This window comes from Dicentrarchus labrax, unplaced genomic scaffold, assembly GCF_905237075.1.
Source record: "Dicentrarchus labrax unplaced genomic scaffold, dlabrax2021, whole genome shotgun sequence".
Taxonomy (NCBI): domain Eukaryota; kingdom Metazoa; phylum Chordata; class Actinopteri; family Moronidae; genus Dicentrarchus; species Dicentrarchus labrax.
In genome coordinates, this window is record NW_026136711.1 from 9,452,041 (window position 1) to 9,468,785 (window position 16,745).

General features: G+C 40.8%; 2 protein-coding genes across 2 annotated transcripts; one reads left to right on the plus strand and one right to left on the minus strand.

Moving 5' to 3' along the window:
• Positions 1 to 336: 336 nt before the first annotated feature.
• On the plus strand, positions 337 to 7,206 carry cdk5rap1 (CDK5 regulatory subunit associated protein 1). The gene is made up of 13 exons (XM_051415240.1): positions 337 to 998; positions 1,084 to 1,187; positions 1,269 to 1,303; positions 1,785 to 1,885; positions 1,965 to 2,175; positions 2,317 to 2,437; positions 2,567 to 2,797; positions 2,929 to 3,026; positions 3,143 to 3,198; positions 3,838 to 3,968; positions 4,086 to 4,235; positions 4,934 to 5,074; positions 6,115 to 7,206. The coding sequence occupies exons 1-13, from the start codon at positions 713 to 715 to the stop codon at positions 6,262 to 6,264; spliced, it is 1,815 nt and encodes a 604-aa protein (XP_051271200.1). The 5' UTR covers positions 337 to 712; the 3' UTR covers positions 6,265 to 7,206.
• Positions 5,115 to 13,737, minus strand: LOC127371972 (bactericidal permeability-increasing protein). The gene is made up of 16 exons (XM_051415241.1): positions 13,534 to 13,737; positions 11,926 to 12,033; positions 11,732 to 11,846; positions 11,516 to 11,647; positions 11,270 to 11,425; positions 11,075 to 11,138; positions 9,817 to 9,877; positions 9,646 to 9,737; positions 9,377 to 9,553; positions 9,233 to 9,292; positions 8,985 to 9,152; positions 8,835 to 8,902; positions 8,688 to 8,730; positions 8,545 to 8,608; positions 7,240 to 7,316; positions 5,115 to 7,079 (listed from the first exon to the last, which is right to left on the minus strand). Exons 2-16 carry the CDS (start codon positions 12,026 to 12,028, stop codon positions 7,038 to 7,040), a joined length of 1,422 nt encoding a protein of 473 aa, XP_051271201.1. The 5' UTR covers positions 12,029 to 12,033; positions 13,534 to 13,737; the 3' UTR covers positions 5,115 to 7,037.
• Positions 13,738 to 16,745: the final 3,008 nt, after the last annotated feature.

Here is a 16,745-nt window from a genome sequence, read left to right on the forward strand (position 1 = left end):
TTTCTTTTTCTTTTTGACGGACCGAGAAATTGGACGTACCGGGGGACATGGTTTGGCAAACGGACTGTCGGCGATGTGAGAGGACTATCTGTCGTCTACTTCCATGTTTGTTGAGCGGGACATAGTGAAGTAATAAACCATGATGTTTTCTGTCTCGGTCCTCATAATTCAACCCAACAGTGCACTAACTAATAACGTCGTCTGGGTAAAGTGGCTCGTGGTTGTTTAAAGGAACAGTCACAACTGTTTGACGCACGGGCCTCTGACTCTCCGTTAACGTGAAACACGAAATCCTCTCCGTGGTAGTTGTGGTGGTAGTTGTAGTAGTTGTTGTGGTGGTAGTTGTTGTGGTAGTTGTACATTAGCTGCTGTAAGGTAGGACGTCTTCCATCGTCACCCCAACTGTCCCCAGTTATTACCTAGCAACAGTCGTAGTTTTGAGAGCCAGACGCTTTTCCCGGGTTTCTGTACGGTCACTTTGAAACGGGGAGATACTCCTCTTGATATTAATATTATCTTTGGCTCCACATGAGAACAGTCCCTCAATGACATTTAGCCAACGTAGCTAGCACATACAGCAGTTGTACAGTAAGATAAACAAGGGACCAAACGTTAGCCACTTTGGAGGCTAAAAGTAGCTAACTACAGTATATGGTTGCTCTGTTAGAGCTAACTCCGACAGGTAGCTACAGAGACTACCACCTAACTAAACATGGGACACCTCAGGATGTTAAAACCCCTGTTTACCATTCCCCCACACTGGGTACCCATCAGGTGTATCCAACCCAGATATTGCTCTAATCTAGCGAACACCAGTGTGACATCAAGAGAGAGGAGGACAACTGTAGACAAGTTCAAGTCCCAGATATCCTCTGGTCCAAGCTTCCAGGATTTCATCAAAGGAGTTTCAGTTAATAACAAGACTTATGCTGCAGATGGAGAGTGTGAAGAACATAGCTATCTTTCTGAGGACTTGGAGATGGGGAATTCAAGGAAAGGTTAGTCTGCATCACTGACAGCATTGACATTCATTTTGATTGTTTGGGACAAATGCTAAACTTGTGTTCTGTCTTAATATTGCAGTGTATTTTGAAACCTACGGATGTCAAATGAATGTAAACGACACAGACATAGCCTGGTCCATCCTACAGAGGAAGGGATATCAGCGCACGGTTGACCTACGCGAGGTACAGGTGAACTTTATCTTTATACAGTTGTAACATCATTTCAGTCAAAACCGTTAATTCAGATAATCATTGTGCCTACAGGCAGATGTTGTCCTTCTGGTAACGTGCTCCATAAGGTAAGAGAATATCTTCAAAACTAACGATTCTATTCATAATAGATTCATCTGTTGAGCATCTGTTTGGCCTATGAGACGTCAGGAAATTGTTGATCATTCTTTCCCAAAGCCCAAGCGAACGTCCTCAAATGTCTTGTTTTGTCCCCAACCCAGAGATATTCACTTAACTGTCACAGAGGACTAAAGTAAACAGAAAATATTCACATTTGAGAAGCAGAAATCTGAGAATTTTGGCTTTTTTCTGAAAGAATAACCCAAGACAATTCATTGATTACTAACATATTTGGTGATTCATTTAAAGATCAACAAGTAATTGATTAATTGACTAACTGTTTCAGCTCTACTCAGCAACAATCTGAAAAACGTCTGTTTTGCTTGACAGTTTTCCAGTTAAAATTGGCCTTAAAAGGTTTTCATGAGACCACACAAACAAAATCAGGTGCACCAGCTAACGGAGAGACTCCAACTCTTCTCTTAACAGAGAAAAAGCTGAACAAACAATTTGGAATAGACTACAAGAACTGAAAGCGATGAAGAAGAGACGGTTAAAGACCCACACACCAATGAAAATTGGGATTTTAGGTAAGTTAGTTCACAAACATGCACACATTTGACTCTCAACGGAGGCTACAAAGATACACTGGTGGTTGTGTGTGTCTAGGGTGCATGGCAGAGAGGCTGAAGACGGAGATTTTGGAGCGGGAGAAGCTGGTAGATGTTCTCGCAGGTCCAGACGCCTACCGGGACCTTCCCCGCCTCTTGACTGTAGCTGACGGAGGTCAACAGGCAAGCAACGTACTGCTGTCCTTAGAGGAGACCTACGCTGACGTCATGCCTGTCCACCACGCTCCTCAGGGACGCAGTGCTTTTGTGTACGTTGTTCACATAGCAGCTATGTTTAGGAAGTGACTCACCCTATATCACCAACTCCTGTCCTCCTATTTTCTACTGCAACACATTTGTCTTTATATTATGACCTCTGATGACTTAGTGTGCGTCTTTTATGCTGCCAGGTCCATCATGCGAGGCTGTGACAACATGTGTAGTTACTGCATTGTTCCCTTCACCCGAGGGAGAGAGAGGAGTCGACCTGTCAGCTCCATACTTGAGGAAGTTCGTATGCTGTCGGAACAGGCAAGTTATAACCTCAACACTAAAGTCGGTCAGCTAAACTGCTACACCTGTTTAATACAATAAGACATGCACTGATAGCAATACTAGAATAGTATTGACTGTGTGTGTGCGGTGGGTGTTTTTGTTCAGGGTGTGAAGGAGGTGACTTTGCTGGGTCAGAACGTGAACAGCTACAGAGACACGTCAGAAGAACAGTTCTGCAGCTCAGACCTGACCCAGCTCAGCCGGGGGTTTAAGACCGTCTACAGAACTAAGCAGGGGGGCCTGCGCTTCTCCGACCTGCTGGACCGAGTGTCCCGCATCGATCCTGACATGAGGATCAGGTTCACTTCCCCTCATCCCAAAGATTTCCCTGACGAGGTACATGATTCAGTCCTCATTGCAACCCAGTGTTGATTTCCACGTATAGATGGCCCCCTTTCCGTGTACAGTTCTGTATAAACATGGATGAACGAGGCTTCCTGACCTGGTCTGTGTGCTGGTGTCGACAGGTTTTGCATCTGATCGCGGAGCGAGGCAACATTTGTCAGCAGATCCACCTTCCGGCCCAGAGTGGGAGCAGCAAGGTCCTAGAAGCAATGCGCCGTGGGTAAGAGACGACTATGCTTGTTTCCAAACTAAATCGCCAAAGTAATTCAGTCTGTAAAGTTTGTTTAAGAGTCTCTTAAAGTATTCTAACATGTGCTTTTCTTATAAAATGTACAGCTACACGAGAGAGGCCTACCTTGATCTGGTGAAGAACATCAAGGCGATTATGCCAGGTGGGCTGTGAAAACCAGAATCATAGATGCAGTGGACAAACCTATGCAAAACCTTCTGCCTCGTATCACTCTGCTAAGCCCCTCCCACTCAACCCACAAGTTCTAACGGCAGCCAATAGGAACGCCCTCTCTCTGAAGTGATCTGCGATTGGCCAGAGTCTTCCGTCACAGGCTAGATTTTCGAAAGGCTGAAAATAGAGCCAACAGGAGGTGCACAAGTCTAGGTTTTTCTCAGACCACTCAGAATTACAATATGCTGAAAGGTTATTATGGGATTGTTGCCCAATGATGCCCCCAAAAAAGCTGCCGGCCCCAGCTTTAATCTGTTCCTTTAATTTGCATAGATAGAAAGAGTACTCGAGTATTTTACTCAAGAAGAAGTAAAAAATCTTAAAAGTAGATCAGTATTAAAAGGTGGAATGTAACCTGTTTATGGGTCTCACTTTAATCAATAGTTTATGATTAACAGTAACTTCTCTAACTTGACTTCCTTTTTAAAATCACTGCTCTCCTGCACTTGCACACAGTAAGGAATATTACTTCTCCTTACATCTGACTTTAAGGGCATTTGCTTTGGTATTATCAACTTGATAAAGTAGTGTGTGATCTCTGTTTAACATTAATATGTCTGTGCGTCAGAGGTGAGTCTCAGCAGTGACTTCATCTCAGGCTTCTGTGGTGAAACAGAGGACGACCACCAGCAGACTCTGTCTCTGATCAGAGAGGTGGGCTACAACGTGGGCTTCCTGTTTGCTTACAGTATGAGAAAGGTGGGCACAAAAAATGTTCTGTATCTTAGAATAAAAACCAAGCTGTTATTATCAAGCGTTCTTTTCAGTCGGTCAGGTAGTTCGTTTTGTAACTGCTCTGCTGGTTTCCTCGCTCAGAAAACCCACGCCTTCCATCGGCTACAAGATGACGTGCCAGCAGAGGTGAAGCAGCAGAGGCTGGCGGAGTGCATCCGTGTATTCAGAGAGGAAGCTGCGAGGGTCAACGCTGCTCTCATTGGCAGCATGCAGCTTGTCCTGGTGGAGGGAGTGAGTACTGCATGCATGGCTGATACAGCCTTCATCTCCCTTAGAAAATGCATGAATTGACAGTTTGCTCAAACACACATTTTATTAATCTTCCCCAGAAAAGGGTACTGCTGCCTCTCTGTACAGCTGCCTGTGTTAAAGATAGCTCAGATTGAGATGGCACTAGCTATTTTTTTAAGAATGCTGTAATGGAAGAAAGGGAAGAATAACCATAGTTTTATTGTTTTTGGCCGTGGCGATGCTCTAAAGATGGCCTGGCTCAGCAACGGTGTGTTGGTCGTCCATCACCTTGCTTCAGACTGAAATGTCTCAACAACTATAAGATGGATTTCCATTTAACTTACATATATATTAATGCTGCCCTAAGGGTGATTCCTAATGTCTCTGTTGATCCTCGAGCGCCACCATGAGATTCACATGATTCACATGAAAGTGAGCTAATGTGGAGTGTACAACATCATCATGAACCCTGCATCATTCCAAAGTCAATAACAGAGAGTCAAAACTAGGCCTACCGGAAAATGATATGATCGTTGAGGGGAGGATTGATTGGCTGCTATAGATATACCGAAATTGGTTTAGTAATGTGTAACACTGCTCACCATGGATACGGCTAGTAGTCTTGTATAACTGTACTGGGTTACTGTAACCTGTTACCAGGCAACAACGTTCATCTCTGGTTTCCATTTTACTTTTAGGAAAGTAAAAGATCTGCCAAGGACCTGTGTGGGAGAACTGACGGTAATATGAAAGTGATTTTCCCCAAAGAGGATGTTGCTGCTCAGAATGCAGAATCCAACACTGCACCGGTCAATGCTGGAGACTATGTGCTGGTGAAGGTAAGCTTTGGTTATAGATAGTACATCTTTAAAGAATCAACACGTTGTTAAGTTTTTATTCAAAACAGAGCTATATATTAGTTTATCACAGATAGATTGGCATTGATTGGCTGATAGTGAATAATGAGAAACTGCAGTACACAAATGCCGCAGACAGGTTTATGGTAATGTAGGAACTGTTACTGATACATAGTTTCTCCACCGGAGAGCACTGATAAGTTGTAGAATGTAACATATAAAATGTCTCACCGTTTACACGGACACAATAAGTTAGGGCCGTTTTTGTTGTTCTTTTTGTCTGTATGCCCTTGGTGTAATGTGGGCGGAGCTCAGTGGGGACAAATTGATGTCACATACTTCCATGCATCAATCAAAATGAGTAACATTTTAATCAGATTCTGATGACTTGTTGGTGGGTCAGTCAAAGCTGATCAGTCCACACCCACGCAGTCCTGATGAAGCATTAGCTGAGTTTTTCCAACCTACTACAAGGGGTTTCAGATTCCCCTTGAAATCAATGAAATGAGGAGGTGGAATCACTACCGCTTTTGTTCACAGGGGGCCCCAGAATCAACGCAAAGTTCCTTATACAGGGTTAAGGTGTTCATAAGCTCTTAATAAATAATACCTAGCAATGTTTTTTATACTTTGATTGTTGCTTAGTCACAAATATGTAATGTTCTGGATACATACTTAAGATTTAAGGCCAAGTTTTCAGTGGCTTTACATTTTTCTTTGTTGATGTTTTGTTATCAGATTTTTCTCTGCTATCGCTCTAAAACATCCAGTAATGCTCATGCTCAAGTGTTTGGGTCTAGGCGTGCCTTTTAATAAAATCATGTAAATCTCATGTTGACATTTGACACACCAAGCATCACAAAAAAGGTGAAAGATTCTAGCATTAATAAACTGCCTGTTTCCTGTCTGTCAGTGGTACAGTAGGATCGTCACAGTCAGTAACTTGAAGGCCTTATCTGACACTTTCAAAGCTTTCCTCATCCACTCATCCATTCTTTGATGATTTGTGTTTTTTAATATAGATATTGTCGGCCAACTCCCAGAGCCTGAGAGGCCGAGCCCACAGTCACAGCTCGCTGAGAGAGACAGTGAAGCACTATGAGGCTCTACCCAGACATCAGCTTGATGAACATGTGGACTCAGACGCGACCGCCATTAAAACGGGCCCCTGATTGACGCAGTTGACACCACAGGAAACAAAGTAGTACGCTGACTTCTTCTATTGAATGACTTTGACACACGGAGACTGTTTCTATGTGAAGTTTGGTCATCTTATTAACTATGAAAACCGCATTGTGTTATTTATACAGTCAGTACTACCTATGTGTATGTACGTATTGAACTGAACCCTGTTAAGATGATGTAAATTATAGTGTTTGTTTAGTACAAACTACTGTGGCTGATTTGTTTTGTCTGAAGCGGGGCTGCTTGATTGATGTGTTGGCATTTTTTTTTCATGGGACTCTCCAAACTGCAGTAAAAATGTCATGGATCAGCACATTTGTAGAATTGCTCTGTGAGCTACAAAGTCAGAAAGTTTGAGAAAGAATTTGCCCAAAGTCAGCAGCAGAAAGTGCCGTGATCTGCTTTGGAAGGAGTATGTTATTACAAAAAGATGATTGCTGTGACAAACAGCAAACCCTGTCCTCCAGACTGTGTTCTGACACAACTGCAGTTATCCCCGTTCACTGCCCTCATCTGCATTTTATATTTACAAAACTTTGTCTGAGTTCACATTTAAAAGAAAAAGAAAAATAGTATAAAGAACAGAAGAGTGATATAAAATTCTCAGGAGATACAAACAGGATATCTGTGACATATTTCTCAGGCGTGGAGAGCATCATTTCTTTTTGTTTCTTAAGGTAGCTGTACAGGCTGTGATCGTGTCTTGATGGTGGGATGCCCCAGTGCAGAAATGAATCCTGGGAGATTCCAGAAATTCCATTCAACCCGTGAACTGAACATCTGTCCCAATCAGCATATAGTCCTAGAGACAAATACAGCACAGCAATAGCAGTTAGTAACAGCTTTGAAAAGGATGAATGCTGATGTTTTCTACTACACTGCCCTCATTAAAATCCATGTCATATAATAAATGCAGCTTGTTCAAAAAATTGGGCTTTTATGGCAGATATCCAGTCTCTGACCTTCAGGACCTGAAGCTGAGTGTTCACAAGCTTCATCTTTCCAAGTGTAGGAAGTGGGTATCCCTTGGCAAGTTGAACTGCGATGAAGAAAATCATACATTTGGTCAAACTAGTCACAAAAATCCAATGTGGCAAACATTATAGTGATATTATTATTAGGGGATTTCTGTTTAATTTTAATTACATGGAACAATGCCTTGCCATGAAGCTCAAAGTGCTTTGCATAAAAAGATAATCATTAAATGGATAAACATAAAAAAGAATTACACCAGGAAGTACAACACACGCTGTTCAAATAAAACTTTAATCTAAGAGGAATCAATGAGTTTAAAACTGGTGCAATCTAATTACAATGAAAAAATTAAAAAAGAGATGAAAAGCAATATAAATATAGACATTGTGGTTAAAAAAGACTAGTTTGACTTTCTAAAGTTTTTAATTAAACCTGAATTCAAACAAATTAAAAATGTAATATAGTTTTGAACGCAACATTGACACATCACCTTTCATGTTTATATTACAAACTATAGCAAAACTATAGTTAATTTACACATCCAGCAGTCACAGTGCAACATTATCATTCATTTGAAGTCCAATATTCACTCTCTTTTAGCTCGGTTTTTGGTCTTCACCAACTCCTGAGGGAAATATCTGGCTCTTTAGCTGCTAAATGCTCCACTATGTTCACCAGTTAGTCTCTAACTGTGTCTGTCTGCTGTTTGCTGCTGAGCAGGTAGTGTACGCTGGGTTCTTCTTTAAAAACAGCTTCCTGCTGAGGCTGAAAACAACTCTTAAGGTGGAAGTGAATCAAAACAGTAAAGTTGTGGGCCAACAGCTAAACAATGAGCTGAAATTCACTACTGAAGGTGTAAGTTCAACACTATGAGTGACCTCTTTCACATTGTTTTCCTATTGTCATTTGATACATTATTATTATTATTATTATTAATAAATGTAGCTATTGTAGCTGCTTTACAGAAAGCCACAATCCCAGTTTCCTCTGACGGGGGTGTAAGGACATTTATTCAATTAACTCAATTAATTCAATTATTGAGGATGATCAAAGAGGGTGTGATGCGACATAAAATAATAAAGAAAACTTTGTCAAAGGCTATTTAGAGCTTTGAATATAAGAAATCAATTAATATCAATTTTAAGAGTTACAGGAAGCCAGTGCAGCCTGACCACAACTGGCTTAACATATTCTCTCTTTTCTGTTTTATATAGCACGCAGAGTTCAGAATCAACTGAAGTCTGCCAGTAGAGCATTTAATGACAGTACAAACTGAAAATGAAAGCACTCACCGTTCAGTTTAGGTATCACTACCACTTTGAGGACCATTTGGAGGATGTTGTCGAGGGATCCCACCTGCAGGTTAGGGTTAGGATTAGTCAGTTAGGTTGGTACAGATTGTACACACTGCAACTCGTGTTTAGAGTTTGCTCACCTGAAAGTCTCCCACATAACTTGTCCCCAGGGTCAGATCCATTCTGTGCAAATTAGGCAAAATTAGACCGTGATCTTCATCTTTACGGGGACCTTTTGGCCCCATTTTTCTCTTCTCAGAGCAAAAAGTGTTTTTTTAGTAACTCACTTGTTTAGGGTGACAGCTCCAGCCAGCTTCACTCCACTGACGTACACTCGGGCGCTGACACTGGTGTCCTGTAAAGGCAATATAGTGAGAGAGTTTTAGCATTTTTCTAAACAACACAGATGCCTTTTTTTTCCCAGTTGTGTAACCTACCATGTTTAGGACAAAGAGAGGGGAAAGTGTGGCGTTGGGTTGGATAGCGTAGGCCGTCACTGTGCCAATGGCCTGAACCGTCATGTTGTTGGTTTCAAAAGTGATGATGGGATCTTTCACCGTCTTCACGAGTAGTTTCATCATCAAACCTGGGAAACGCTTGGCAATCTGAAAATACGCCCAGATATAGCTGACAGGTTGCAGAAGAAGATAGCGCTTCGTATAAAACCATCATAATGTATTGTCACCTGCGGGATGAAGGCTCCAAACGTTCTGGTGTTGAGTCGGATGGGAGAACTTTGCGGGATCTGACAGAGCCAGAAAGGTTGTAGGTCAGTACGATGCCATGAAAATAAATTCATTTAGGGAATAATCAAGAGGATGAAGCTCACCATGTCATCTGTGATGGCCAGGCTGAGGGCTCCAGCTTTGTTGTAGACGAAGGCTGCAGAGTTGGTGGTGAAGGCAGACACGCCGATGTACAACATGTTGTTGATCTGGGGCGCCAGGGTAAAGGGTTTTGGGGAGAACGGAGGCTCCTGATGCTTCCCAATGTTGTAAAATTCACCCTAAATGGCAAAGGAAAGGTTGTGCCATGACTGTCTATTTCTTTATTAACCAAACTCTGGATATATAAAATGTACAGTATACAATTTGTTACCTTCAAGCTGAAGTCTATAGAAGATTTAGAAACTGTGGGCGATGACACCATGGAGTATTCAATCTCTGCATATGGGTCAACCTTGGCTAAAACTGCAGAAAGGTAGAAAGTCTCTCAGATATTCAGCATCAATGAAACATCCCAATATTTGACATAAAGAGAATGTTTTACCATTGAGAGTCTTCAAATGAGGGTTCAAATCAGAGATTGCGTCAGCCACCAGAGGGCAGATCTGCAACAGTAAAGAACAGAGAAACATTTATTCCTGGAGTCCAGAAGAAACTTGATGTAACACAGTCATTTCTGACTGGAGAAAACAACTCTTAAAAGCCCCCAGGGACATACAGAGCTCTTCAGAATCAAATTGTTCTCAGTAAACCAACAGCAGGGGAATGTATTCCTTTAAAAGAATGTTTCATCCACAGTTACTACTATTTTGTGATGATGTCTGACTGAGTTTAATGTTACTGAATTCAGACAAATTTTTCTGTCAGATCAGTACGATTGCAGTTTCTTTGCACTCAGCTTATTTTCTGGAGTGGCTGTATTCACTAAGCATCCTAAGACAAAAAGTTGTTCCCCAAGTTAAGAGGAATTTGAGACTTCATGATTCTACTAGGTTTTTGGTCTTAAGAGTAATTCACAGAGCATATTTGCATTACACCTATGTGCCAGTGGTGGAAAGCATTTGTCAAGTACAGTTATGAGTTACTACCTTACTTGAGTCACAGTTTCTGCTGCTTTATATTTCTACTCCACTACACTTCAGAGGGAAATGTACTTTTTACTCCACTACATTTATCTGACATATGTAGTTACTAGTTACTAAATACTTCTCAATACTAAACACACTCAATAAACTTAAAATAACATAAATACAATAAATTGAAGAAGAATGAACCGGTGATATCCAGTGTTTTTGGCTTGTGATGACTAGTTCAAAGACTGATTTCCCCTCTAAATTTCTCTGATGGTTTTATTTAAATTACTGTTCAAGACCCAACGAGGTAAATGTATCTAATGTTTCACAAAAAAATAAATAAAAAATCCTAAAAATGAACACAAATTTGTGTATCAGGACTCTTCTATTTGTATTTCGACCCTCTGGAGGGAGCCCAACATCTAGGGTTGGGAACCACGGGACCATACAATTAAACTGTATAAAGAACACACAATGCTGCTTACACATTGATGCAGCACTGTCAGCAATCTAATAATGGAATGAAATTCACAAGGGCCATTTTTCTGCAAACCTGAGCTCAACTGAATTTGAATTGAGTAGTTTTACATCAGCCAAAAAAGAAATTCCTAGTTGGGAACTTTTTAGCTGCATTTAGGAGGATTCCTTGTGTTAAAGTAAGAGACTTGTGCAACCCTAGAGAGGAATGGTTATCATCAAACAGTGGGTATAAGGCTGCGTTGCTCTCACCTTGTTCTGCAGTGCATTTCGCAAAGCCTTATCAATGAACTTACTGAAGAGATTGTATAACCAACTGAAACAAAAAGCAAACACAGGCAATAGGGGAGAGTGCAGTACGTCAAGCATGACAAGTACAACTGAAAACTCACATTCCATTCACCCACATGGGGATTCAAACGTAGTGCACAGCACGGTTTCTTTTACCTGGCTCCACCGTGGAATTTAATGCTCGCCTTGCTGACAGTGGCCGCACAGTTTACACTGCTGACCGCAGGTCGGCCAGTCTCATCACTCTTGATGGCAATACTTGAAGTGATAGTGAGTCCGTTCACATTCAAGTCAAAAGAGCCGCTGTCCTTTCTGTCGGGAGAGAGGAGTCACTGCTGCACCAGAAATGTCACAAAATGGATTTAACTGCGCTGCATAAGGAAGAAATCTTTTCTCACTCACATTATTCTGAGGTACTTGACCCTCCAGTTTCCCTGCAGACTGATGAAGGCATTAGTAATGGACAGTCTGACACCAGTCCCTGGCACCAGATCCACTGCAGACTTTGGTAATCCCACATTCACTATGTGCATACTGGAAGAAACAACATTTGTTTGTAAAGGAACTCTTTAGTATCTGAGAGAATTGACAGGAGTGTTGGATTAAGGGGAGCCTTACTTTGTCAGACTGTAGTGGACCTTGCCAATGGGAGACACCCTCTGTTCCCCTGACATATCTGGCACTTTGATGGTTTTGAGTTTCTGCTGAATTGTAGCCATCCCCAGGTCTCTGCCTAGCAAGAGGCAAGAACATTTAATGATCAATCTCTGAAAGGTTGTTGCTTTTAACTAAAATAGGAAACTGGTGCTTACCATATTCAAGCCCTTTTTCTGTTAGTTTGACCTTCACCCCGGGATTGATGCTCACAGTCGTAGGGATCAAAGCCACCAGAGCCAGCCAACAGCACAGGAACATCTTGACTGTCGAGAGATAAAAAGGACAAGATTTTTTTTTTTTTTAAATTGACCATGAGAATAAACCAGGAAAAGTTTCTGGTTTGCTTGTATGCTGTTCTGCAAAGAATATTTGGGAAGCAGTAAATGAAGGCTTCCTCTTTTACCAGAGTGTTTTTACTTTTTATTATAAGTTACTTTTACTGGTTTCTTATTCTTCACTGATATATACCATTCATGGATCATCATCACACCTTACTTGTGTCAGTAGCCTCTCCTTAAAGCACAGTTCCTTCTTTTCCTTGTCTAATTATTGTCCACTTGCTCTCCATGATCAGGATAATGTGAGATTTATGCTCTGTCCTCAAACACTGTAAAGACGTGAACACTTGAAGAGCCACAGTGAAGTTACATTTACAGAAGTGGTGGAAGTGGTTTGTCCTTTCCAACAAGGACAATTCAGCACTGTTTTCTTAGCATTAAGCCAGCTGTGTGTTTACACAGAGACGCAGTTACGTGGGTGATTAGGGTTATTTTTAAAAAATATAAAATCATGATATGAAAAGTAAATGTAATGGGGTGAAAAGTGCCTTATTTCCCTATTTTTTCACCACAGCCTTAGGCTGGGGATTCCTGCTTCAGTGGAGGCTTGTGAAAGAGCTGACTGTCAGTGCCACATGAAACCACATGACCACATGATTGAATTAGAGATGAAACAGCAAGGCTGCCATTTTTGTCCATTTTGAATGTGGATATTTCAATCAGTGTGGAAATCTTCAAGATTTTACAGAAGGAAAGCGTGCTTGAAGTCATTTCAAGACACATTTACAATAGCAAGAGCAGTATTTCAGGTTTAATGGCTGTCACATGCTGTTTTTCCAAAATCAAGAGCTTGTGCAGTGGTTGAGGAATGAAAAACATCTAACCAGGTTTATCTCATGCTTTCTTTGTCCTGGTGATGTTGCTTGAACTTGGATCAATATGTTGCGAGTGCAAGTAGCATATTTAGGCTCTGACTGTGTCTAAGAACAGACTGAGTAGTGCTACAGACAGACTGAACTGACAAAATCTAAGACATGTGACTTTCAGTGGAAAGCTTAAGGACATTTCTGTGTGGCTCAGAAGTGCAATAGAGGGGGGAAGGTGTGTTTTTTTCTTCAGATTTTGAATGCACAATAGACATCGCAACCTCTTAGCACAATTTCTTAACATGTAATACTTCTTCTTAACTCTGCTTCTAAATGCGTGCACTATTTTTGCACATTCAGTGTACGAAAAACTGAACTATTGAAGTCAGATTATATCCACCCAAATAACACTGCAGTTGAAGTTGAGCTGATAAGCACATCCTTCCCACCTAACTCATCACAATCACTTCGGACAACTTATCCCTGCTGGAATTTAATGTGATTAAAGTGCTAAATGGACCATCATGATAGAGAGTAAGCTTTGAGCACAAACTTAAGAGAATCTCCACAATATATACAATATATTTGTAAATTCCAGTGACTATACACCCACTCTTACCTGAAGCAGCGGTTTGTCAGGGGCAGGCGGTTTCTGAAGAGTCAGTCAGTCTGTCAGTCTCTACCAACACGGCAGAGTGAAAGAGGAAGGGAGGGAGGGACATGGCATCTAATTCACTTACTCAATCAGGAACTGAACGTGGTTTGTGGACTCTCCCTGATAGAGCAACCAGCAAACTTGCTATTTCACACTTCTTCTCTACTTTACTCCCCTGCTCTCTTTATAATCTCTTCAAAATCACAGACCACTAACTGTTCTTATCTGAGTGTTGTTTGCATGAAAAACAAAGCTACAGGGACATTCTAGTTCCTTTCCTTTCCAGTAAAGTGTAATGCATCAGGAACTCAGCACCGAACAAGGAAACATATTCCTTTTAAACAATCAGTGTGAGAGTGCAGGTGGTTCCTAAATCAGTTAAAAGCTAAATCAGCTAAACACGCACCACAACAACACTTCAGACAATCTTAACTACAGCAAATATTAGGCAGGATTCTGCTAGGGGAACTAGAAGCACCATAACTGTGCTATTCAACCTCTGCTGCTATTTAACTGTGTAGCAGAACAAAATGATCTCCATCCTATTGAGAATAAAAGGCCACAGTGTTTTATTATTTTAGTCTTTGCCATTATAACACACAAAGCGAAGTGGTGATGGAAAATCCAATCATTCTCTGCCTCCTCCTCTCAGCAGGGACAGCATAATGGTGATAAACCACACTTGTTGTCATTATTATGTGTTTCAATTAGCTGATTATAAGGTACTACATCAGAAACTGAACATTTAAAACATTTCAAAACATTGAATATATTAATTTCAGATCTCAATCTCTTTTGTCACGCCCTTTAATTAAAGCACAGTTGCATATCAACACTCCCTCGCTTCACCTCCCTTCTACAGCCAGTGTTTGGTTTGTCTCTGGCCTTCTGGGCTACTGTAGAAACATGGCGGTTCAACATGGCAATTCTGAGGTAATGAAAACACAACAATTCTTATTTATACGCTAATGTAAACATACCTAAGACTAGTTTCTGTACCATAGTGAATATCAAGCATTTGCTTTGTCATAAAGACTTTACTCTCTTTGACTTGGATGCTTATATGACGCTGATGTCTCTCTCTCTCTCTCTCTCTCTCTCTCTCTCTCTCTCTCTCTCTCTCCCCCTCACCCAAGGTACTGTGCAATAATCTGTCAAGAACTGGGTGGTGCATTTTATTGGCAACTTTTATTCATCTCTTTTATTTATATGACACTCTGCTTTAACCACCCTAGCCACAAAGTCCTATTGGATTCCAAAAGGAATTTCCACTTAGAAACTTTGAAACCAATCCTATAGAATAAATATATACTTCCAAAATGTGATACTTTTATTATTATTAACTATACATTATTATAATCGTATAATTCTATAGGATATAGGTTTGTTTGTCTCATTCAAAATCCTGTGAGTTACTAAAACGTACATTTTGATCTACTTTGTTCCTTTAATTTCCAGATGTAGCTTTTAAAAAATAATTATGGTGTAAGCGGAGATACACTTACCAATAAATCTGTTAATTTACTTTAATCTCTTAAAATCATGAAGAAATGATCACAAAGATAACATTTATTATCCAAAGAAAAAAAAGATTTAAAACTCCATCTTGACACCTGGGGAGAGGTCATGATAGAAACATGGAGGGGACATGGTTAAAACAGGGTTATAACCATAACCCATGTTATTAGCATCTTCTATTGTTTATTGTCTTTATTCTGTATTTTGATACTAAGTGTTTGGGCTACTGGATAAATGAATTTTCCCCAGGGGATGAATAAAGTATTTACTGTTGTAATGCGAAAGTCTGGTCCCCCCCCCTAACAAATAACACATTTTGGTGATTTTCTTTCATTGAAAAGACACGGCCACGGAGGGTATGGAACACAAAACACAGGATTTGCAGCAAACATTCATGCATTGTTTCGTGTTATTTCATAAATTGAACAAAAATAAAAATATATATACTGGGCAGCTTCCAGGTGTGCATGTGTGTCACTGACATAATCAACATTGTTTTCAGCTATTTCCCTAAAGATACAGTATGAAGCAGATTTGCTGCATATTTTCTAAAGCTTGTGCATCATCGACACATTGTTTGTGAAAGCAAATGGATGTCATAACGAGAGAACTTTAAATTGGAGTCTTTAAGTTTGAGCTGCTGCCTGAACTATTGCAGTGTATTTCTGTGATAAATCCAAACCCACTCTGACTTTCTGGTAACAATGACGTCTTCTGTTTCTTAGAAGAAGAAAAGTAGTCTAATCCAAAAATGGGCAAGGCGTGGGTGGAGCTGAGGCGGGCTGAATGAAAACAATGAAAAAAGCCACCTGAGATGCACCCACCTGTCACTCAAAGTGGCCACGCCCTTAATTCTGCTTTACTTTAGCCTTAATACAATTGAAACAGGTAACTTATATTAAAAAATCATGCACTGTACAGTTGTCTTCAACAGGGAATTTAACTTTAGAGATCAAAACTGTTTTTGTACCAGGCTGTAAACATGTTTATTTCTGCTGTAAAGTTGGCCATTTTAATATGGGGCCTTATGGAGATTGACTCAACTCTGGAACCAGCCTCAAGTGACTGTTAAAGGAAGTGCAGTGTTTCTTACTTCTGCATTGGCCTAATTTTTGATCCCCAAAGGTTGCCGCTTGGGTAAACCCCACTGACGAATAAGACGTCTCCGCGTGGGCGTGCACTTGATTGACATCTGCCTCTCTCTCCTGTTAGCTTTGGTAAACCTGTTCGGCCGGAACGGAAACCACCTGCGGTTGTGTGGAAGGTCTTTAACCACGACCCTTTCCATCAGTGTTCTAATCACAGCTGCTTCTTTTGAGATTTTTTTGGGAGGTGTTGATGTGCCTGCTCGTGGTGTTATAACTGTTTATAGTCTGACAAGTAAGCTTCAATTTTAGGGCCACTTATGACCTTTTCCTGACCAAATTTCAAGTGCACCTCTGATAGCTCACTGCATATGTGCCAATTAGTGCGTATATTTGTCCCTACATGCAGAAATATCATTGTGAAACAGACTGAAATGACGAAAGGCTGTGACATTTATAGTCTGGGGTGAGACCAAAGAGCAAGTCAGTTAATCCACACAGACACTGTACCTGAGATCTCTCCTACTTGTTGGGGCCATTTGACACACAGCATTGTAAAGCCTGATGCCTGTC

Bases quoted from the DNA above. Each gene is read 5' to 3' on its own strand.
- cdk5rap1 (XM_051415240.1), top strand. From the start codon at position 713: ATGGGACACCTCAGGATGTTAAAACCCCTGTTTACCATTCCCCCACAC. The intron at 1,304-1,784 runs GTAAGAGAATAT...TTCTCTTAACAG, and splicing joins CTGGTAACGTGCTCCATAAG to AGAAAAAGCTGAACAAACAA. The intron at 2,798-2,928 runs GTACATGATTCA...TGGTGTCGACAG, and splicing joins CCAAAGATTTCCCTGACGAG to GTTTTGCATCTGATCGCGGA.
- LOC127371972 (XM_051415241.1), bottom strand. From the start codon at position 12,028: ATGTTCCTGTGCTGTTGGCTGGCTCTGGTGGCTTTGATCCCTACGACT. The intron at 11,847-11,925 runs GTAAGCACCAGT...GCCTCTTGCTAG, and splicing joins AGAAAAAGGGCTTGAATATG to GCAGAGACCTGGGGATGGCT. The intron at 8,731-8,834 runs GTGAGTTACTAA...TAATTTGCACAG, and splicing joins GGAGCTGTCACCCTAAACAA to AATGGATCTGACCCTGGGGA.